Raw genomic sequence first — 24,887 nt, 5'->3', positions numbered from 1 at the left:
CATGATTAGATTGCTCAGGAAATTTGACTTAGGATATGACTGAGAAAATGACTGGTTCTCACTTCTATGGACTGGGTTATGCTTCTGAAAAGATGAACAACAGAAGCATATACATAATGAGTAGAGACTCATTTAGCAAAACAGAAAGATAAAAAGGTACAACACGGTACCTGAACTCTGGACGCATGACTGGCTGACTTCTTACCTTGGTATCACATATATATCCCTTATCTATATCACCAGTTCCCTTTGCAAGATTTTGTTTTTCTTACAAGAACCAAAGAAGTCCTAATGGATCCAGCTCTTCAATTCAATATCTACAGCTTCTTGCCACTAGTCAAGATGTCACGCACTCCCTTTATATCTGGTATTTAATTCTCTCTGTTTGAATTACTTTAGGTCATTATTATGCTATGATAACTAAATAAATATTAAATATTGCATAGTCTATTTTCCAAATATATCCCACATCTCAACCTACAGCTTATTTGTTTGTGATTAAGCAAGCTATTACCTTTTGCTGGTTCATGATCATTCCTTAAGAATGCTGTGGCTGAAATTAATGAAGAAATAACATGAAAATAATGACTGATAGGGATTTAAAACAGAGAGTAAAATATTTCCTCTGTATTAATTCCTACCCAACTTTTCTCTGGAAGGTCAAGGTAGAAAATGGGTCACTGTAGAGTTATTACCTAGTGGAAGTGGACCTAAGCTAAGACTCTCTTAATAGTAGTTTGACTACTGTAGAGAAGATGTCCAGTGAATCTTCTTCTGGAAATTAAGATTTCAAATCCTAAGTCAGGCACCAGTGGCTCATGCCTGTGTCCTAGCTACTTAGGAGGCTGAGATCTGAGGATCTTGGTTCAAAGCCAGCCCAGGCAGGAAAGGCCGTGAGACGCTTATCTCCAATAAACCATTCAGAAAACCAAAAGTGGAGCTGTGGCTCAAGTGGTAGAGCACTAGTCTTGAGCTGAAGAGCTGAGGGACAGCGCCCAGGCCCAGAGCCCAGGCCCAGAGTTCAAGCCCCATGACTGACAAATAAAAATTTTAAAATTCTGATCAAATTATAAAGTCAATTGGGATTTAAAAACCAAACAAACATGTTTTCAACTTCAGTCATTACAGCATCCTGCACAGTGCTATGTGCAGTAGAAAAACTTTATTAATAAAAATGCTTGATCTATGGGGACCTATTCTACTATTATATCCTACTCAAGCATATTGAAGAGAAAAACAAAACCTGCATGAGGAAATTTAACATTTTTTTAACATTTCCACTTACAATAATGTTTTAATTCTATTAACATGTCCACTCTCTGTATTTTAGCATTGCAATCTCTAGAATTTGTATTTGTTCAATACTTTGTTCCAGTTATAAAAGACTTTGCAGACCACAAATTTTAACGAAAGCACATGGGAAAGGCTACATTATCCCTGAATTCCACTGAGATTTCATAATGTTCTAACACAAGCCTTACTGATATAAACACATAATGACAGAAGACAAAAATTGTGTTTGTAATGGTCACATAAACATTTTAGGCTTTTATTAAACAAGTATCATAATTAGTTTATATGCTGTTTGAAGAATTCATTGAAATAACTCATTTAAACAGAAAAGAAATGCATATTCCATTCTCCTGAGAATATTTAGAATATTCACAGAGATAGCAACCTACTATTTCTGCAAATGTTGCACTTTAGTTTGATTAAAATGTTTATATAATATTAAAGGATATTTTACTGAAGGCATTTTCCCCAATAATAGAATCAAAAGCAAAAGCAAAACACTGAGTTAGAGTTACAAATCTACACTCCTATAGATATGGGAATAATATATTTTGTTCCATCAACATGTCTACTTTACATTATTCAGCACAAAGCTTTGTGAAATAAGAATCATGGGAATATAAGAATATAAAGGAAAAAGGTACAAATAACAGCTTCATAAACTGTGAAATGTACATAAATAAATCATGTATATGGGGGCAGTTTGCTTAGCTGGCAAGAAACAAAATATGGAAAATCTGCTTGTTAAACAATAACTACAGAGTATGCTTTTATGATGTTTTTCACCAGAGTAATTCATATTAGAGATAGAAGCAGTTGCATGTTAAATAAAATCATTGAGCATTGTTTCTTTCCCATTGCAAATAGCTGACTTATGTTGTTTTTAGATGCCTCCCATTAGAAAGTAAATATTCCTTCAATGCTCTGCATTTCACGAAAATTTAATAAAGACGAACTGTAAATAAAGTCACAGGGAGATTTCAGACATTTTTATTAGGAGATTGTTGAAAAGAAAAAGAAAATTAAATACAATAACAGTAAACGTGGTTCTCACATTGAAACCAGGCTCAAATAACTAGGCTACCATAGAAAAATTTTCCAATTCTTGCATTATGATGTAAAAACAGATTTTGTACAGATTTTGTACAACAAAATTCGTAATAACCTTTTATCATTTTTAGAAAACTTTAAATATATAGATAAAAATAGACAATTTTCATAGGTCCTACATGAAGATGAGTATGTTCTATTCCAAGGGCTTGCATAGAGCGCAAATGTGGTTATAATATAGAACAACTAGACATTAATATTTGTAGGATTACAAAAGCATGGAAACCATAAAATGGGCACAATTTTACTTATTTATGCCAAAAAACATAAATTTCTAAACCAACTAGTTTAACTAAAAGAAAAAAGGGAGGGGGGATTAAGTTACAGACTTACAATTACATTTTGTGAATTGTAATATTTACAACAGGTTAGTAAAGAGTCTTTCTTAACATACAGATGACAGCATTTTTTTCTTTAATCTTTGCTGAAATATCCTTTTATGTTGAACCAGACACTAAAGCATTCTCAAAGGTCTTGAAAATATGAATTTCAAAATTATTTAACCCCACATAACAGGTGACTGTATGCCAGGAGGAGAACAAAGGCTGATTCTATGACAATATGTAAGTTGTAGGCTTCTTTAAAAAAAGTTTCAAAAAGTGTACGATTCCAAAGCTTGCCACAAGTTCATTCAACCTTAAGTGTTCTTACAATCCTTTAAAGACTGCATATGGGAAACCAAACAAACCAAAATGCACAGAACTAGGAATAGAATCTCTTGTGCTCAGTAATGAAAGATGATTATGGAACAAACTTTACTTAGAAAACCAAGGTTCTACAAAGTATTTACGAACATTATTTAAAGGAAAATATTTCTCCCTTTTAAGCAAGCTAAAATAGGAATTGTTCATAATATCTCAAATAATGGACTAAATTGTTTAATAGTTTGTTACATCAAAGATGAAGGTTCTGGCATGTCAAGGAAGACCTAAAATGTGTAAAAACCTTAGTGCCAGAATATCTATAATGTTACATTTTTCTTAACCAAGTAATTATTACCCAATTAATACAATCTTTAAACATTTCCATCTAGTTTGCTTAGACACTTAAGATTTTGTTGTTTTATGGTAATAAATAATGTTAGAATCATAAAAGTTTACCATGACAGGATATCATATGAGGGACAGTAACAGTACTGATTTATATCAGTCCTTAAAGGTGGAACTCTAGTTGTATTTAAAAAAGAGAGCGAGAGAGAAAGAACTTAACTAGCGTATAATAAGCATCATTTGCAGCTTTACTTCCAGTTATCTGCACAAAAGTGAAAACACATACTTGTAACTTTCAAAAAGACAGTGAAAATAACACATAACCCACCCATCCCTCTGCGGTGATGGGAGGCAAAACACAGTTCAACTTTATCACTCAAGGTTACATTGGTATTCGACTGATACAACACAGGTTCGTTAAGTTTTGTTTCTTCTTTTTTTGTAGCAACATTAACATAATATGACATTAACATATAAAAATATTTCTGGTGTTGGGATTGACAGGTCAGCCACAATCCATTCTCAACAGTGCAGTTCGCAGCACTGACTAGGGATTGATATCAAAGAGAAATGGCTGACTGAGAGTTCTCAGGTCACCAGAAGCTTAAGATCTCATTCGTTAATACTGTGACTCCAGACAAATATTTACATGCCTGCATGCGTTAAAACCAGAAAGACTTCTTTCTGACCAACAGGGTGACAAAAAACATATTTTCTAAAATTGTCATTTTCCTAAACTCTAGTATCCTACTGCATACATAATACCTTCCTTGTGTGTTTTATGTTTATATACTGTACATGTGACCAACAGTTTGAGTAGGAAGCAACATTATTATTTTTAATCCTATATACCACTACCAGTTTGGAATGAAAACATGTTACAATTAGATATATATGTATATTTATTTTTTTAAATTTTTAAGTAAAAGAGACTATCGGTGAAACCTTTTGGCTTATAGTCAATGCTTCTTTTCAGATAAGCAAAATGTATAATTCATTGAGTTGTTACCATCCATTTGTTGGTCTTTTTGAAAGTATCTGAAAAAAAATTCGGAAGAAAACCCACAATTCGGAGTTTAAAACTGAATGTAACAGAATATTACTCTTTTTTTGTTGTTTGTTTCATAATCCTCTATGTCCCTTACAACTTCATTTCCACATTTTCTTGATGGTGTGGTGGGACATAATTCTGTAAGTCTAGTGACCACTGCTGTAAGAGTCTGTCAATGTGCTCAAATACAGAATTTTCAGAAGAGAGAAATGATTCATTCCATTAAAAAAAAAGGCTAGGTCTTAGTCACACCTGCCTTGAACTCTGTATACAAGTGTCCAGCAGCAAAGTTGCAGATATTAACTAAGAAGTTTGATACTTGTACATTTACAAACATTCGCAGGTCTCTGGTATGAATCACAGACGAAATCAGTGGAGGAAACTGTTTGGTTTTTGTAGAGTACTTAAATGTTAAAGAACATTACTACACAAAATGGAAGAAGTTTCCTTAAAAGGACCTTAGTTTTTCCAAACTTGCCAATGACAAATGTCTGACAGCAAAGTTCTTTATATGAACTTGACTTCTTCAACCAGATAGATTCAGTACATGACAGTAGTCTTCAAATACAGTCTCCCATCTAAAAATAAATAATAAAGATAATTAATATCACAGCCTTTGGGGCACATAGGTAGCAACAAAGTACATAGTTTGATATAAAACTTCTGGTCTTCATTTTAGTTTCAGTAACTTAGGAAGGAACAGTGTCACATATCCTGAACATTAATTTCATAATTACCTTGAGTTTATATGATCAGGAAGAACACAGCACTTTTAGTTCTCATAAATATATATTTGCTATTTTGATATCAGTTCCAGAGCACTCAGAAAGTAGATAAGAGTATGTGTGTGTGTGCTACTGATATGCAAAACTTGTTCATTTGTGTGGAATGACAATTACTTCCTGCAAGCTTGCAGAACCAAATTTTCTGTGAAGGCACTCAGGTGTGTCTGCATCAGGAAAGACTGAGCCCTCACCTTACTCCTCGGTGGTGTAAGTATGCCATGGAATGTAACTATGTGCACATTTGTTACTACTTAAGATGGTGGCTTCTGCCACCAAGGTTATTTCATCACTGTCAGTGGACTGTACTTTTTCCTTCTAGAAATGAGACTAATTCAACAAATACATGTCAAGTTGTTAATAGATTACTCCCCTTTACCAATGGAAAAATAAGACCCATAATAATCTGGAAAAATAGAAAAACACCAAATTTTGAACACAATGAATGAAGCAGAAATAAGAAAAGGGGAATTTTAAATCCAATGTAAAACCTTATACACAACATAAGCATATTCCCATATAGTATGTGGTAACATGCCTCCTCCAAAGTATGGCCTGAAGTTTGTAAATCTTTGGGTAAATTATATATACACTTCAATTTATCTACAATAGAAGGAAGAGTGATCAGAAAACAAGTTTTCTAAATTATTTTAAATTATATTAAAGTCCTGAACTCTAAATGTGCACTATTGCTTCAAGAGGCATATGGAGTGTGATTAACTATCTAAGCTAGATAGAAGATCTAAAAATACCTTACCCGCTTTGGGCCCCTAACTGTGATCTGTCATTAATACTGAATGTTGCTAGTAGTTTTACTAGTACTTATTGCCATATTAAATAAGTTTTCTAAATCAAACATTAAAAATAAAGAAATTTAACTTAGGCAAGCAAAAAAGGTAAGGGGCACCATCTACATCCTAATTTCAGGGGTGTGAGCAAATGAGTGCATGTGTGTACACACACACACACACACACACACACACACACACACAGCATGGCAGAGCATGAATACACCTTGCCTCTCTTTATGATCAAGGAAACTGGCCATAAGGAAAATAATTATCATTATAACTATAGCTAATGTTTGTGAAGCACCTATTGTGTTCAAGGTACTGTAGATTTTTAACTCTAAATGTACCAACAACTAGCAGAAGAAAACATGCTTTCAGTGTCTTTCCCAAATAAAATTACCCAGGCTGAACATGATTAATTACCTTTTGTATTTTCACAGAACTACCAAATAGAGGTGCAGAAATATGATACCTGTGTGAATCCAAATGTGTCTATTTCATTATACCACTTTCCCTGTAACTGTGCAACTGGAGAAAAAAAAGTCAGTGTTTCTGACTTCAACTCACTGTTTCAGGGACCAGAACCTTGATGGGTTCCCAGGGGTAACTTTGGTTTTGGTCTCTCCAGACTCAATGGAAATAGAGATAGAATTCTTATGTTCTGTTTTTAAAAAAAAAGCCTTCCTTTGACACTGTGATTATTTGCTTTTGTAAGGGGGGATGATATGACAGGAAAGTCATCAACCTCAACTTTGTTTGTGGGAGTACTTAATTAAAAAGTCGGTTCTAATTAAAAGCAGTTGGGAGTAGGGGTTGAGTGAAACTATTTAAATTACAAATTCCTGATAGTTTCAAGTTCATTGTGATTTGATTTGTTCAGCCATAATTTGGTGTAAAGAAAGAATCTAAATTACTGAATAGTTTGTCACAGGTGTGAAATTTTGTATGCCATGTGAGATTATTATGTAGATTTGCAACCACAGATTCTATAATGAAGAAACACTTTAAAATTCTTTGTAAAACATTATCTCAGCATAACGTTTTGCTTTGTTTTCTCTTGCTTTCTCCTCTGCTAATATTTCTATTTCCATGATGGGTATTAGTCTCAAGACCTTATATATGCTAGGGAAGTGATCCTCCATTGATGATCCACCATTCGTCCAGTCTCGGGCCTTAATATAATACCTGAAACTGTTCAATGGGAACCAGTAAACATACAGAATCTACACGTTTGTTTGTTGTGACTGAGAAGAAAAATAAAAGAAGAGTCTATAACAAAATCTCTATTTTTGTATTCACATCAATCTAAGTTTAGGGCCGATTTTAAGGTTGTTATTTCCTGCAGTCATTGATAATATTTAAAGCTTGCAGACAAAATCAGTGTATCCTTTATTTCACCTATAAAAACCAGTGTATTAAATAGCCTAATCACCAGTTTAGAAACTATGAGTTGGATTAGTGTGTATTCCATTGTAGATCATTATTTAAATTAGAGGATAACATATAAATTAATTGGAACAATTTCAAGTTGCTTAGTTGGGTGATACGAAGCGTCCAATTCATCTTGTGTGAAAATAATGTCATATCATTAACAAGAGAGTATGATCATTAAAGGCATCACAAAATACACAAGATATACATTATATTTTTAGTAGAACGCCCTTGGAAACACGTAAAAGGATTTCTTATATCTCTTTTGAGTAAAGTGCTCAATAAATCAAACTTCCAGTTGAGAAGTAGTTTTATTAAAGATCACATCTATTTGCTCACAACTTAAATCCAGACACCTGTACTCTAATGAAATCTGCAACCTTCACACAACAGTTATTCGTGCACATGCCTCCCTACTGAAGAGTTGAAGGAAAACATTGACACAGCACAAGGTAAAGATATAAGATTATATATCTAGAAAGTTTAATATTTACTTAGAGAATATGAGGTTAATGTAAAATATGGTAGCCCTGAACCTCTCTCAACATAATATCTTAATCATGTGAAGCAAAGGAAATCAAAACAAGTGATGAAAACAAATGTTAATGATTCATGTGATATTTGATAAGACAAGGAAAGGAAGTCAAAATAAAAAGCAAACAAACAGAACAGATGGGAAGGATCTTTGTCAAGTCATAACCTCTTTTCTAAAACCCCCAAAGGAAGAAGCTAATTAAAGAAAATATTGTTTCTTGCTTTTTTTATCATTTTATATTTAGAGTGAGAACATTCTGCTACTGCTAAAGCAAAGAAGCAGCGACACAAAGTCTACATTGCACATGAGAAATACTTTGAGAGACTGTTGTTCAGTGCAAACCCATTTATAAGAGGATACAGAGTAAACATCATTTCATGAGATGCAGATAATAACAGTTCAACTGATTCCCAGATGTTTGAATGCTAATATATTCAAGATTGTGTATGCATATAATTAAAAATGAAAGTAGAAAAAGTTGCAATATATCTTAATTATGTTGTTGTGTTTTAGGTTTTTGTTGTCTTGTTTGTTTTTCCTTTAGTGCTAGTACCAGGGCTTAAACTCATGGCCTTGTAGTCTCAATATACTTTCTTTCTTTAAGCTGACATTTTGCTAGTCAACTGGAGATAGAATCTTATGGACTTTTCTACCTAGGTAAGCTTGAAATTGTGGTTCTTTAGGTCTCAGATTTCTAGGTAGTTGAAGCCTTAGGTGTGAGCCAGCCGTATCTGACTTGATGACTACTTCTTTGTAAATTAAAGATTATAGCTGAGAAATCTGAGGCCATAGAGATAATTCATGTTTATGGAAGACTAGATCCCAGACCATTTTTGTATAGTTTCTGGCATAAGCCCCTAGTGCTGCTCTAGAGAATGATGTCATATAGAATAGCACTATAGCTAGGACATTATGTCTGTACAATTGAGATCTACTAGTATAAGTAATGGATTACCTAACAGACATAAATACACTACAACACATTTGAAATTAGAGTATAGACTATGCTTTATTACATGTTAGTATAAAGTACTTTTATTTATTTGTTAAACTAAAAGTCCCACACTATTTGTCTATTAGTTTTTATTGAATAAAGAATAGCAAATTCTATGCTTAAAGAAAGCTCTTCTAATATGATCTACCTCTGAGCTATACCTCCAGTCCTTAAAGTTCTGAATTATGGCTAATAATGAAGATTAACTAAAAGAAAGTACCACCAAGAACAGTTTTAGACATTTTTCCTTTTAGTTCTCTTGTAAGAAGAAACATGGGCTAGGTTAAATTATCTAAAGCAATAATCACAAGTTTATTTGAGACAAATACAGTGAATAAAAGCTCTCATTTGTATGAAAGAACTTTGTACCACGTACTAGACTCTAATAGTAAGCATAACGTTGCAAGGAGAAATTTGAACTTTAACAATGTGAGGCAGGCAGAACAAAATTGGAATTATGGACCTAGAAGGGATCCTTACAGAGCGAGCTGTTCTGTCACAAAATTCTTTCTAGATGGGAAACTGAACAGAGAGACAAGCCATGAAAGCTGAGAAGGCAATAGAAGATCTACAGATGGAGATGATGAATCTTCGCCAAGTTGGGTATATTTAGTCACTAAGTCTTAGGCAATATACATTACCTTGATGATTGTATTAACTTGTAATATTATAGTATATGTTATATAATGTATATTAAAACACTGACATTGTTGTCAGTGTCCTAAAGAAAAAGCCTTTTGCCTAATTTTCAGAATCAACAATGTTGAGGCCATTGATGTACAAAGAGAAGTTTACTTTCAAACAGAAGATGATCCTATTTCTCTGGGTATCAAAGATATTTCATGCAGAAGAATCTACCCCCAATTGAGTGAAGATCTAGACACTATGGGTCTACGTATTTATATCTGTTCAATAGCTGTGTGTTCTTTTTTTTTTTTTTTTGTCAGTCGTGGGGCCTGCACTGTAGGCTTGGGTGCTGTCCTTCAACTCCTCAGCTCAAGGCTAGCACTCTACCACCTGAGCCACAGTACCACTTCCAGCTTTTTCTGCCTATGTGGCATTGAGGAATCGAACCCAGGGCCTCATGCATGCAAGGCAAGCACTTTACCATTGAGCCAACTTCCCAGTCCAGCTGTGTATTATTATAAATGTATCATAATTATCACAACAAACTACAATTGATGAAAGATGAAGCTGGTGTTTGTCTACGTATCAGAGAATGGGTAATTCTAAATTTTATGCTGAGAAGCTCTCTGACAAAATATTTTTATGCTGAATAACTTGTCTATACTCCTGTAGATGAAATTTGGAGCCTAGGTATGATATTTCTAGAAACCAAGTACTGTTATTCCCACTTATCATAGGTACAAACTCTATCCCAAGTTGTATTTACTATACCAACAAACTCAGTGTTTCTTACAGCAATTATCTAGTCTGACTATAACTTCCTTTATAGCATCACACCTTGTGTATTTATTTCAAGCATACTGAGCATTGTCTAGTATCTGAGAAATGCTCTATAAAGTATATATAGAAGGAACCATCAGAATGAAGAGCACATGCCGGGCACCCGTGGCTCATGCCTGGAATCCTAGCTATTTAGGAGGCTGAGATCTGAGGATCACAGTTCAAAGCCAGCCTGGGCTGAAAAGTCCCCATGAGACTCTTATTTCCATTTAACCACCAGAAAACTGGAATTAGTGTTGTGGCTCAGTGGTAGAGTGCTAGCCCTGAACAAAAAGTGTTCAGGGACAGCATCCCATGCCCCGAGTTCAAGCCCCAGGACCAAGAAACAACAACAGCAGCAACAACAACAACCCCAAACAAACAAAAAACTAACATCAAAATGAGCAAAAGAGGAACATTACGTGCTTCTGGAGATTAAACCATGAGACTATCATAATTGCACAATAGTAATTAACTGGCTTAGAATACAATGAGAAAACATTCTAAGCAAAATAAGAAGCATTTGATTAAAACAATTGATAGTATCACATAAAATTCTCAATTACTAAATGTTTATAAGGCTAAGAGAACACTCCAGATTAAAGAGACTAAAGAGAAATATCAAGTAAACATAGCATATGCTCCTACTATGCGTTCAACAATGAGAGAAAACAAATACAATAAAGGAAACTATTGGTTCAAATGACAAATGTGGAATTTGGATGTCAGACTAGATAAATGTATTGGGTCAATAAGATATTTGCTGAGCTAATAAATAGACTGTTTTACTAAGAAGAAACTCAATGTTAGTTCTCCCTGAAATAAATATGGATGAGTATCAAAAGGGAAGGGTTATAATATATACATTTTATTCTCATATAATTCACAAATATTAGATAGAATAAATAAGAAACATAGGGAAATACTAATAAATTATCTTGGTAAAAGTTGTATGACAGCTTTATACTGTTTCTGATCTCATCTATAAATGATAAGTTTCTGATCTCATCTATAAGTCATAAGTTTTTTCAATATAAATTTCATTTCATTTTAGACTTACTTTTAATTTGAAAACAGAAAAATTGTACATATAGTGGAGTAAAATGTAATATGTCAATATGTGCATAAATTTCATAATGTTTAAATCAGACTACTATATCTATTCCTCAGATATTTATCATTTCTTTATGTTGAAAACCAATTGTCAAATCTAAAATAGTTTGCCTTGGTGAAATAAAAGTTCAATATATTAGCACTATTTGATTTTATTAATAAAAATTTGCATTATTCACTATCTTAGCAGTTAAATGGACATAATTCACATGATCAATTTGTTCTCTGCTTGGCTATCAGGCTTTTCATAAGTCTTATTTAAGTATTAGAAAGTAAAGAACTAGTTGGTGATTTTTCTTAATAGAGTTCTTCAAAGAAACAGTTCAAATTCATGGAACTTACTGGACTGAGTGGGACATAAGCTAGACTCAGGTCTATTGTTCCATCATGTTATAATGGTAAATTTATAATTGTAAAGTTCATGAAGTCTTTTTAACTTTATTACCTGTTAGTTAGGACTGTATATGTTAACCAGCGTGTGTTACCATGAGAAAATTACTTCTCTGTGAACTTTGTTTAAAACGAATACTAAGTGGTCTTTTAAAGTTTATCAAACATGAAAGTGAAAAGCAGAGGATAGGGCTCTTTAAAGTACTGTCTTGTTAATGAAAATAAAGAAAAATCATATTTCTACTGTGGTAAAGTATTTGTGTGTGCATGTGTGTTCTAATTAAGCACTCATTAGGAGAAGCTAGATGCCATCAGAGTGGTTAATGTAGCAGCAAGTGAAAATGGGGTAGTTTGCACTTAGGTTACCTTGTCCTGATTGGAAGGTGAGACCTCCCTACTTCAGCAAAGTGAAACACACTGAAAATTCTCATTACTTTCTCCATTCTTGTATTTCTTTTTTATTCATTTTTATTGTAAAAATACTGAACAGAGGGGTTACATTTACATGAGCAAAGTAATGAGTACATTTCTGATCAAACATTGTTGCCTCCTCCTTTGCTTTTCCCCTACCATCCCTTCCCTCCTATCTCCTCAACTACACTCCCCCCTACCCCGCCTAAATTGTAAAGTTCATTTTTCAACACAGTGTCTTGTACATCTCATTGTTATAATGGGTCAACTTGTATCCCAATTTAAGTGCTTTGGGTTTTTTTCCCCTTCCCCTCCCCAAATTAGAGAAGTGAATATACAAGATGAAGGGCACCAACATCAAATATAGTGAAAACAAGGGTTATACTGTGTGTAAGGAACATACAAAGAAAGAAAAAATCACATGGTACATAAAAATGTATTAAGTGAAGTTAAGCCAGGCCCAAAGAAACATAGGTCCCATGGTTTCCCTTAGTTGCAATAACTAGTTTATGTCTAGGACATGCAGAAAAGATCAAAAGCTTTGTACATATGACCAGATAAGATGATGTTAAGTGAAATGAACCCCAAGACAGGAACACAGTGCTTTTTTTTCTTTGTTGTCATTCTTGTATTGTCTGAGAAAAAGAAGACTAAGAAACAGGGATAGGGTAAAATAAGGAAATCTGAGTCTAAGTAATGAAGAAATAATTTTTATGCTTAAAATGATACCTACAATAAAAGTGATTCCTTGCCTAATAAAAATATGATACTAATGAGAAGGGAAAGGGGGATTTTTCAAAAGACAGACAGAATCCTAACAATACATTTTTAGAATACTGTTATGTTATCTATGGGGGAAAAAAAAAAAGAATAGCAATTCAAAAGGTAGCTTTTGAAAGTTCTTTAAAATTGCAGGGAAAAAAATCAGCTTTTAAAAATTAGCATTTATTGTTTTTTCTCTCATATATAGGTTGTCTGATTTGGTAATTTTAATAAAGGTTACATTTATTTAGGGAAACAATTGTGAGTGAATAAAGGTTGGAGTCTCTAGAGCCATATTTAACATATTTACACAGTAATAAACTGCAATACATGTCTGGGGCTAAACTTGACAAGTGATAGGAAAATTTCAGTGAAAGATTTTTCTAATTTTTGTTTCATATAATAGAATTTCAATAAAAGAAATGATTTTTGCTAAGGAATGGCTTTTCTTTATATCTGTTCTAAGGGAATCTTCAAATGTTGTTTAGACAGTATGTGGGTGAGAATAATCACATGCCATTCCAGAATTTGAAAAGGTAGTCTTCTGTGCACTCAACTTCAAAGTTCACAAATAAGTCATGAAATCAAAGATGTGCAAATTATATTAGAGAATACACTAGCAAACATATTAGAAAGAATGCTTATAGAAGGATCAAATCTAAAGAAAATGTGTGAGAATGTTTGCTCTGGATTTCAGTCCAAAAAAAGAGTTATTCAGGTAAATTTTACCAGTCAAAGATGACATTAGCATCAAAGACATCTGGTATTCTTTAAGACAGTTTCTGGGTCCATTAAATAATTGAACTATATGATTTCTTTTATTCTAATCCTATTCCCACCTAGTACCTTAATGCTATTTTCTACAGCCCTCAGAGGAGGCAGCTGATAAAATAGCCAGTAATGTTTCTGACTACTATAATCACTTCTCTTTCCAAAAAGTTTAATGCAACAATGCAAAAAGTTTAATGAGGTCTTTTGACTGTTTCATCTGATGCTGCAGGCTGCCAGGTGGTGAGCTTCCCAGAGGATAGTCTTATGTGGCAAATGGTTGATGACAAGTCTAGTCAATGGCCAGCAAAGAACTGAAGGTCGAGGTCAGACATTTTTGAGGATAGAAGGCCTGTCACAGCCCCATGAGTGAGCTTGTCAATGGAGCCTGTATAAAACTAGTCTGAGAGCAGGTCTTGCTAATACCTATTACAGCCTGAGAACTGCTACAAAGCAGAAAATCCAAATAAGTCATTCATATAGAAACTAATGATCGCTTTTTAAAAATCTTTAATTTAAATTTAAAGGTTCTACAAATGTTTCATTTGCTGTGTTTTGCTTTGAGACAGGGAAAGAGGGATCTGACTTTGTAGGCCAAGCTCACCTTAAATTCACTATGTAGCTCAGAGTGCTGGGATTACAAATGTGTACCATTAACTTAGTTAAGCTTTGAAGTTTTGAGGTAATCTTTAGTATAGCATCATAAGAAACAATTTGATGGTCAAAGTTGTATTTCAGTTGTTGTGGCGATCACATGCTAATGGACCTCAGTTTCCTATCTTCTGCAACTTAGAACAAATTGAAAACCTAACTTCAACCTTGTAAGTTCTACTAGAAGCCTTCATGCCATTCAAACACACAGCAAAACTAACCTAGAGGATCGTTAAATTTTTGTCACAGTTATTGAATTCCAAAAGGAAAAGAGAAAAAGTTATCTATCCGTTAAAAATAATCTACAAAGATACTACATTGAACAGAAACCAAGACAAGGTATTTGCCATCCCTCAGAAATTTTGATTCAGTGGTAGAATGACTCAGAATCAATTTTTGTTCATTCTTATGTTTTGCAACTTTTAAAACTGCTGTTTACCATAATGAATGCTTTCTAAGCAAACAGACTGAGTCTCTCACAAATTAATCATGAAAATATCAACAAACTGGCCACAAATAGTAACAAATATAAGACACTAAATGCTTTCTAAATGGAAAGTAATGGAAAAACACCAAATATGCTATCAAAAAATATGCAATGCTAATGGATAATGTTGCCTCTTACAAATTATCACTGTCTCTAGAAACAAAGAAATTCAGGAAACCAGGGAATATCCTAAACACTGTACACTTTTAATTTACTTGAGTTCTACTTTGTTCTCATTCCATTGAGATTGCCAGATTTCTTTATAATCTCAAAAAACAAACACAAAACTTTCTAACTAAAATTCAAAGTATCTTATAATAAATGTGCATACATTTAAGAAGAAGATAAATGCTGATATATGTATATTTCATGCCCACTGTGAAATTCTGCCCTGGGTCATGGTAACTTAGGCCACCATTTCCATTAAAATTAATAGCTTGTGGCTGTGGTTACTGTCAGTACTGCCTTATTTTCCCATCACTAGCAATTGTGACATGAATAAAATTAACTTCAGTCATCATGTAGATCCTTATCTCTTGAATTAAGGTTAAATTTTAAGAAGCATTATCAATTTGAGTAATTCATTAAAGCTATGTCAAAACCACTTTAAATTTTTAAAAAATCTTTATTTTCCTGCCATCGGAACTCTGTATGATTCTTTACAGGGCAATGCACAGTTGCACTTAGAAACTTCCAAATTTTTCAAGCAAAACTACTTAAAAATTATCTATCTATCTATCTATCTATTTTTGCTGGTCATAGGGCTTGAACTTTGGGACTGGGTGCTGTCCTTGAGCTGAAGAGCTTTCTACCACTTGAGCCTCAGCACCACCTCTGGCCTTTTCTGCTTATGTGGTGCTGAGGAATCAAACCCAGGGCCTCATGCATGCAAAGCAAGCACTCTACCACTAAGCCACCTTCCCAGCCCAAAACTACTTTAAAACAAACAAACAAAACTAACTTCTTCCCATATCTATTAGACAGACTTCAGTTCTTATTTTATTATAGGAATGTACTTAGATAGCTATAAGAACAGCACTTTGTAATTCTGTGTACAGATTCTTTCCCATTTACCTACTGATGTGTTTGTATGAAGATCCCACTATCAGGCACCTTGTTTCAGGACTCTGAAAAACTCTTCTAATACTATAGCCTTAAATTGACACTTGATGAGTCTATTTCATAAATGCATCAGAACTGACCATGTTGAGAAATGATAAGAGTAGAGTGTGTCACCAATATTCTTTTGGTATAATACACACTTTGTTGAAGTAATTTGAATGCTGTTTCATGATCATTTTTCCTTTGTGTACATATTACAAAGAATAAGTATACTTTTTACTCTCCCTTCACAAGATAAGAACACATTACATTCTTCAAATGATTGCAAAGAATATCTATGCATCAGGAGAAAAAGCTTACCATGAGAGTAAATTATTGGTGCTTTTTTGTTTATGGCTCAATCCAATGTAGTTTGATTACTTGAAAGGGCCGATATCCAACATATTGCCATATGAAACAATATCATGAAAAATACATGTCTCTTAATGTAAGAGTTGAAACTGACAGTTTGTCACAGATAAAATCTGCAGAATCAACAAAGTTACTAAATAAATAAGTCAAAATAACATCTTACTATGTATTTTTGTCATTTGCTATTCTAATTTCATGGATATATGCTGGCAGTGAACATTTTTTTGTTTCAGTGTTCTATAGTCACTTTCAGGGACAAAATTTAATCCTTGTTTTCCAGCTGCCATGAAGAATGAAAATTTTTTTTAGCAAATGTTAGATAACATAATTACATATTAAATAGTGTAGCGAATTAAATGTATTAATTCTTAGCCCCTTGAAGAGTCTTTGCTCCTCAATGATACATTTGTTGCTCTTGTTATGTGGTCTTTCTAAGGAAAAGGTGGAGTGAGGAGGGATGTCAGTCTCAAAATAATGTGAAGCACTTCTGTTTTTAATGTAAAGGAGTTTCCTTCAATTGTGTCTGAAGTGTTATGTCTTGTCTGGACCTCTTCTTTAAACTCCAGCTTCTTTTCTCTGCAGATACTTCTACAGCTCCACCTCAATGCATCATTTACAAAAATCATATCAAATTCCTTGTCACCAAGTCCCAAACTGTATTCTAATCTGAACTCTTTCTTAGGTTAGCATCCACTGCTTTCCTTTTACTCTTCTGTTCTACAAGTTAGCTTACTCCTGGCACTTTAAATGTATGTTCCCAGTCTGGTCCATATCTCACCAAAACTTGAGCCCTCATTACTCCTTTCCTCAATTAACAACATTCATTATAGCTTCCTTTTCATTTTGTAAGAATATCTCCTATAATGATTATGTGTCTTAGAATTTAATGTTGATTACAAATTTAGCGACCAGATTTCTAATTTAGTATTTACAGATCTATCTATTGATCTCTTCAGAAGCAACCATAATATAGATTTCTCTTATGTTTGGTAAAACATATTGGTAGTTAAACTTCACAGAAGTTATAGACTTAGAGATTTTGAAATAAGTTATTCTTTGTCCATCATTTAACTGGAATGAAATGTTTTGTGCTCTGAAATGTTTTATTTATGTGACAGAAGCATGGGATTCAAGTGTTTATTTTACTAAAGGAGAAGCTTTATTCTATTACATCTTTTGGGGGAAATATCAAAACTTTTGATTTCAAGATTTTTCTCTATTAAGTCAATTTTTGGCTTCAGAAGAATGCTACTAGCAACTAAATTCTTTAAGCTGGAAGTGGATTTTTAGAAATTTTTCAAAAAAAGATCTGCAATGCTTGACAAGAAATATACTCATTACCTTACTCATGTAACTATAACCCCTCTGTACAGCATCTTTACAATAAAATATTTTCTAAGAAGATAAACACATAAAAACATGTGAATTCTGTATCTTATAATAAAATCAAATACAAAAATATTTTATATTTTATGTAAATAAAAATTAGGCATACAAGTCTAATGCTGAAAATCTCATCCTCCAGAGCAACATTGACAGGAATAAACTAAATGTGTAGATTATTAGAATTACTGGAGTTTCTACAAATATTAGATTTTTAATTATTCAGGAAAGATACAATTATCCAGCATTGGGGTATGTAAACATTTGATAAGTGATTTGGCTACAACAATATATAACATAATAATAATTTGTGAAATTCTTTCCATAAAATACTGTTTAACTTTAATGCAACTCTTCTATGGTCTTTAAATGACTAAATGTGGGCATGGAAATTTTGGTATTATATGCATTAGAAAGTATGCTAATCATTTTTCACAGAATGCTATTAATTTTTCCTCTCATACATTTCACAGAATCATTCACAGAATGATCTCCTGACAGATTGATAGTTATTTTGAACAAGTGTTCATAACGTTCTCTGTTATTTTATGTTACACAATGTAGTGAAGATTTTATAATAGTTACAGTATTGACAAGAGATCCAGGAAGAAAGACCAAAGGAAAAAAAATGTTTAGAAAAAATAAATGGGAACAGTATATTCTAAAGTTTCACAATAATATAACTTTATGATTTTGGAACTACTACAACTTCATAATGTATTCAAATACTTGTTGTATTTAATGGCTCACTCATATGAAAATGTAGCCTCTAGATGGTGGTAGACAGATTGATTGTTAGGAGAAAACAAGTGAAAAAAAAGAAATTAAAAATAAATTATATAATTACTGTGAGAAAAGGAAAATCACCAAATAGTTGAGATAATAATAAATACAATTGGATCACACTACTTGATTTCAAACTACAATATCTATACTATAATAATTGGCACAACACCACACTGGCAAAACATAAAAAGACACATGGACCAATAGCACTGACTAGAGATCTCAGATATTAACCTATGTATGTATGGCCAGTTGATTTTCAACACAGAGACAGTCTCCATTAAATAGGAGTAAGAAAATTGTCTTTGCCTTTGCAAACAAACATCTTGTACAAAAATCGGTTCAAAATAGATTAAAGACAGAAAGGCAATTATTGTAAAATTACAAAAGAAAGAAACAAGAAAGAAAACAAATAAAAAAAACCCACGCCATTTTTAATGGGTAATTGATGTGACTGGGATCTCTCTAAGGGAGACATAAAAGTGGCCAACTAATGGTTCAACAAGGAAACTACAAGCTAAAACCACAGTAGTCAGAATATGTTCAAACCAAAAGACAAAAAAAAATAGCAAGATCTGAGAATACGTAGTACAAGAAACAATTTTAGAGTGTTGGTAGGATTTTAAATTAGGGCCATTAGGGAAACAGCCAAATTCAAGCAGTCAAGGAAGAAGATCATCAAGTTTCTTCACAAGACTAAAAATAGCTTTACACTGCTTTCTCACACCTGAAATCCTAGATACTCAGGAACTTGAGACTTGGAAGATCATAATCGTGAAACCAGTCTAGGCAGAAAAGATGGTGAGACTCCACTGCCAATGAATACCAAAAAAGTCAAGATGGAGTTGTTGCTCAAGTGGTTACAACACTGGCAGAGGGCAAGAAAACTAAGCAAAGCTCAATACTGGCAAAATCAATGCTGAAACTAAACTAAACTAAAAACCAAAATAAAGAAAGAAAAAAATAGAATTGTCAATAAGCTATCAATCTTGCTTCTGGGTATTTACCCAAAAGATTTGAAATCAGTTTATCCAAAAGATGCCAATACCCACTTGTTCACTTCAGCATTACTCAAACTAGCCAACTTGTAGAGTCAACCTAAGTGTACATCAGTAAGTGAATGCATAAAGAAAAGGTTCATATAATGGGATTCTACTTATGCTTTAAAGAAAAAGAAATTCTACAATTTGTGATAATACAGATGGGACTGCAGAACACTATCCTAAATTGAGTAAGTCAGTGCCAGAAAGACAACTATTGAATATATTACAAACATATAGAAATCAAGGACTAAAGGAACTCATGGAAGAAGAAAGAGAAGCAGTAATTCTAAAGCTCAAGCGGGAGTCAGAGGAGTAAGATCATGGTTAAAGGGGACAAATATTGCAGATAAAATTCTTAACTTCATAAAGTAATAACTAAAGTTGAAAGTAAAGAACTGCACATTTAAAAATTTTTTTTTGGTCTGTCATGGGGCTTAAACTCTGGGCCTGAGCTCTTCAGCTCAAGGCTGAGCACTCTAACACTGAGCCAGAGCGCCACATCCGGTTTTCTGGTGGTTAATTGGAGATAGTCTCATGGACTTTCCTGCCTGGGCTGGCTTTGAAATGTGATCCTCAGATCTCAACCTCCTGAGTAGCTAGGATTACAGGTGTGAGCCACCTACACCCAGCACATTTTAAATTTCTAAGAAAATATTCTAAATATTCTCACTACAAAAATATGCTAAGTATTTGAGGTTATGAATCTATCAAGACTTTGGTCTAATTATTCTATATTAGATTCATAACTCATGATGCTCTGTATGAGATGTTGTATACAATTACAAGTTGTTGATTTTGAATAAAATTAAGCTGGGCACTGGTGGCTCATGCCTGTAATCCTAGCTACTCTGGAAGCACCATGGTTTGAAGCCAGTCCAGGAAGAAAATTCTGTGCAACTCTTATTTCCAATTAACCACCAAAAGCCAGAAAAGAAGTAGAGCTCTGATTCAAGTGAAATAGCACTAGCCTTGAGCACAATAGCTCAGTGACAACTCTCAGGACCTTGAATTCAAGCTCCAGGACTGGTTAAAAAAAAAAAATATATATATATATATATATAATAAAAAGATCACAAAAATAAAATTTTATACCATATAGTTATATCTTGGTCATGCTACTAGTCTATTTTACTCATAAATTATAAATTCTGCCCAAAGTAAAATACACTATTCATTATTTTTCAAGTCTCTTTTAAACCATTTTAAACAAGCATTGGACACATGACATATTGCTAAAGTTACATGCATATTTATATCCTAATATTTTGTGTTAACACACTGCAACTGTTAAAAAATAAAATGGCTTAGAATGATGAAATAAAATCACAACTGTATGTAAACTATATTTCTGTAGCTCTAAGAAAGTAGTTGGAAAGGGTTTTGAATTTTCATTGCTCTGTAAAAATAGCATGTAATTGAGTCTACTGAGTTGAGAGAATTCACAGCCTTTCTTTCAATTGTTGGGTTTAAATAAATGCTGGGGTTCTAATTTTCTCACAAAGGAATAGAATCACACATTGAAATACCACTCAAAACAAGCAAGCAAGAATTGCCTTTGAGATCCAAGCAGGCAATTACTCACCGATCTAAATATTTACACTCTCATTTAGGAAAATAATTCTTATGGGCTTCCTAGAAACAAAAAAACAAAAATCTAGTTATACTGAAATAAATAAGCAATCTAAAAAAATTCACCAAAATTTTCTGGGTTTCTCGAGCATTAATTTTTGTAATCTGTGTACAGGGTCTATAAATTTCATCAGTGTTTTTTTAATTAGGGAGTTCAGACTCTTTTGCACACATGAAACCATCCTGTGAGAGACTGTAACCTCTACACAGTATGCTCAGTCTTTATGTTTAGTTTTATTTATTTATTTATTTATTTTACAAAATGAGGTTTGTTCAACTGTTTAACATCACAGCTGATAGTCTGATATTCTTTAGTGCTATTGTTCCTCCTCTGGATGGATGGCTAGTTGTTAACCAATGCCATGCTCTTGACTTGTACTTACTGAGAGTCCGTAAGTCATAGTTTAATGTAATTTAAATCTAAATATTCAGTGTAATGGGGGTCACCTGCAAACGTTTGTTGTGTTAGTAGGTTGTAAAATATCACCAGTTACATTTTGCATTTATCTTAGAACTTCATTATAAGTCTATAATAAAATCTGTACATATAATAGAATAATATAGATAAAGGTTTATTACAGTTACATTTTGATTCTACTATTGGGGAAACACTGAAAAGCAAGTTCTTGAGGTAATGAAAATCTATTAGCTACAATATATGATTAGTAACATTTTACATTATATGTTTTTCATTTTGATAAATGGAGAGTAATTTAATTTACATGGGCAATTTTTTGTTCTTTGTGGTACTCAAAAATTTTAAGTGCCTCACACAAGGATTAACATGAATTGCACAAATTTAAAAGGAGATATCAGCTTTAAAATATCATCTCAAAGGGTCTAGGCACCGGAAGCTCCTATCTGTAACTCTAACATTCAAGAGGCTGAGATTTGAAGAAACCTGGTTACAAGTCAGCCCACACAAGAAAGTTCCTGAGACTTATCATCAATTAATCACCAAAAATCCAGAAGTGGAACTATGGTTCAAATGGTAGAGTTCCAGTCTTAAGCAAAAAACCTAGGGGACAGAGCATGGGCTCTGAGGTCTGAGGTGCAGTCCTAGTACTGGCGCGCGCGCACACACACACACACACACACACACACACACACACACACACACACACACACAGAAATAAGAGGAGGAGGAGGAAAAAAAAGGATGTCTGAAATAAGAGTAATTAGCAGAGTCATTGTCATTGTATTTATTCAGAAAAGTTGTACACGTTTTTTTCACATTATTTGTGACTGATCCGTTATTTTCAATTTGGTTTATAAGTTGACATGTTATGTTACCAGTTTTTTTTGATCAAGGGGTCATTTTCTTTCTTACTACAATCAATTACCATAAATAGAATTAAGGATGTTACAGTACTTTTTAAATTGTAATATTACATAAAAATGTGCATTTTAAAAATACATATTTAGAAATGAATATGGTAATGTTGACCTTATGGTCCTATTTTGGCAACATGTAAATGGACCTAGTATCTCTTAGGATAGACAAGGAAGGTGTTTCCATTCCTGTTGTTTTCTATCTACTCTTTTTTCACTTGAGAAAATTCTCTTTATTCCCAGATTTTAACCAAAAACAAGGCTTAGATTGTGAAATTTTTAAAGTGCTGGACGTATTCATTAACATTAACCAAAAGACTAACAAGAATAACCTGGAGCCAGATAGGCCTAAAAGTATATAAAGCAACGCAGTATTTAAAAAGATAATAACAACTGAGATTATTATTATTATTTTGTCAGTCACAGGGCTTGAAATCGGGGCCTGGGCATTGTCCTTGAGCTCTTCTGCTCAAGGCTAGTGCTCTACCACTTTGAGTCACAGCATCACTTCCATTTTTTGAGTGGTTAATTGGAGATAAGAGATGCCCCTCAGTAGATGAATGGATCAAGAAAATGTGGTATATATACACAATGGAATTCTATGCCGCCATCAGAAAGAATGACATTGCCCCATTTGTTAGGAAGTGGAAAGGCTTGGAAAAAATTATATAAGCCCAAAGAAACATAGGTCCCATGGTTGTACAATGAGATGTACAAGTCGTTATGTCAAAAAACAAACTTTACAACTTTGGTGGGGGGGGAGAAGGATCGGGTGGGGGGTGGGGGGTGATATGAAAAGGGATGGAAAGGGGAAACAAAGGAGGAGGCAACAACGCTTGACAAGAAGTGTACGCATTATCTTGCCCATGTAATTGTAACCCCTCTGTACGGTATTTTCACAATTAAAATAAAAAAAAAGAGTATCATGGAGACTTTTCTTTCCTGGGCTTTTGAAGCATGATCCTCAGTCTCCTGAGAAGCTAGGATCATGAGCCTGTGACACTGAGATTATTAATACAAGTAAATATTTTATCAAAGACAGTAAATAAATATTTCTTAATCTGTTATAATGGTTTTATATGCCCTTAGAAGTAAATGTAAGAATTTACAGTATGGAATCAAAGTTAAACATGAGCACAACTGAATATGTATAGAAATAATTTATGGTTTAAAATCTCCCCATTCAACACTCTTCTCCCAGGGAGAAATAAATAAAGAATGAGAGTCAGATCCAATAATTTGTAGCCATCATTCATCGTTTTATAGGTATAATTAGTAAGCTTAAGTAGAACTATGTTTTGAGATTTACTATCTCAGGAGTGTGATTATATATGAATTAGAAGACGCTGTAGTTACTTGACACTATGTAAAAGCACAAATCATGTTAAGAGAAATTTGCCAAAATTCAATTTAAAAAATTAAGAAACTCTAATATTTCCATCTTAAACTTATATTAAAAATGAGTAATTTGTCTTTAATTTTGGAAAGGATAATCCTGTATGATATGTGGCTACAAATTAAAATCCTTAAACTATATTGTATAAATGGATTTAAAAACTGAACTTTACATCAGGGCATAAATTTGTCAAATGCGCAGAACAACTAATCAATTTAAGTCATGGATGAGGAGAAAAGTATTCATTAACCTAAAATATTTTTTTAAAAAGTCACTCAATATATGTTACTTTTAATAAATATGAATACTATTATAATTACACAATTGTAAACACTGCCAAAACTATTCAATATTTGGCCTTTGCAATATGTCAATTAATCCATGTAACAAACCTATAGGTTAGAAATTATTATAATTGTCTAAGTTTCACAGCATAGAAATCCTCAAAATTAAATATTTACTTATACTTTGTACTATGCAAATTATAAATAGCAGCATGGCAATTTAAATGCTGGATCTAGAATCTATCTCTAATTATCACCTGTCTAATATCTATCTATCTATCTATCTATCTATCTATCTATCTATCTATCTATCTATCTATCTATCTATCTATCTGTCTGTCTGTCTCTCTGTCTGTCTTTCTATCTGTTTGTCTAGAAAGATTGTGGAATTGCTTTTTTTGTGTATGTATATGCTCAAGGAAATAAAAATGATGTTTCTGCCATCTTTTTTGGATAAACATATCAGCCATAACAGGTCTTTTCCTAGTTAAAGTGAGTTACTAATGTTGTTATATAAATAAATGGTTCTGTAGATGTTAGATGCAATCACTCTCAAA

General features: G+C 33.1%; 1 protein-coding gene across 2 annotated transcripts in view; it reads right to left on the bottom strand.

Annotated features, from left to right (window-relative positions):
* Positions 1-2,267: 2,267 nt before the first annotated feature.
* Dach1 (dachshund family transcription factor 1) overlaps positions 2,268-24,887 on the bottom strand; it is a 381,247-nt gene continuing 358,627 nt past the window's right edge. For both annotated transcript variants that reach the window (XM_042685761.1, XM_042685760.1), the window contains one exon: positions 2,268-5,021. In XM_042685761.1, the coding sequence (XP_042541695.1) occupies positions 4,984-5,021 (38 nt within the window). In that variant the 3' untranslated portion in view covers positions 2,268-4,983. The remainder of the gene's footprint in view (positions 5,022-24,887) is intronic.

Source organism: Dipodomys spectabilis, unplaced genomic scaffold (genome assembly GCF_019054845.1).
Source record: "Dipodomys spectabilis isolate Male_0828 unplaced genomic scaffold, ASM1905484v1 ptg000095l, whole genome shotgun sequence".
Classification (NCBI taxonomy): Eukaryota; Metazoa; Chordata; class Mammalia; order Rodentia; family Heteromyidae; genus Dipodomys; species Dipodomys spectabilis.
This window is presented reverse-complemented; position numbering and strand designations above follow the sequence as displayed.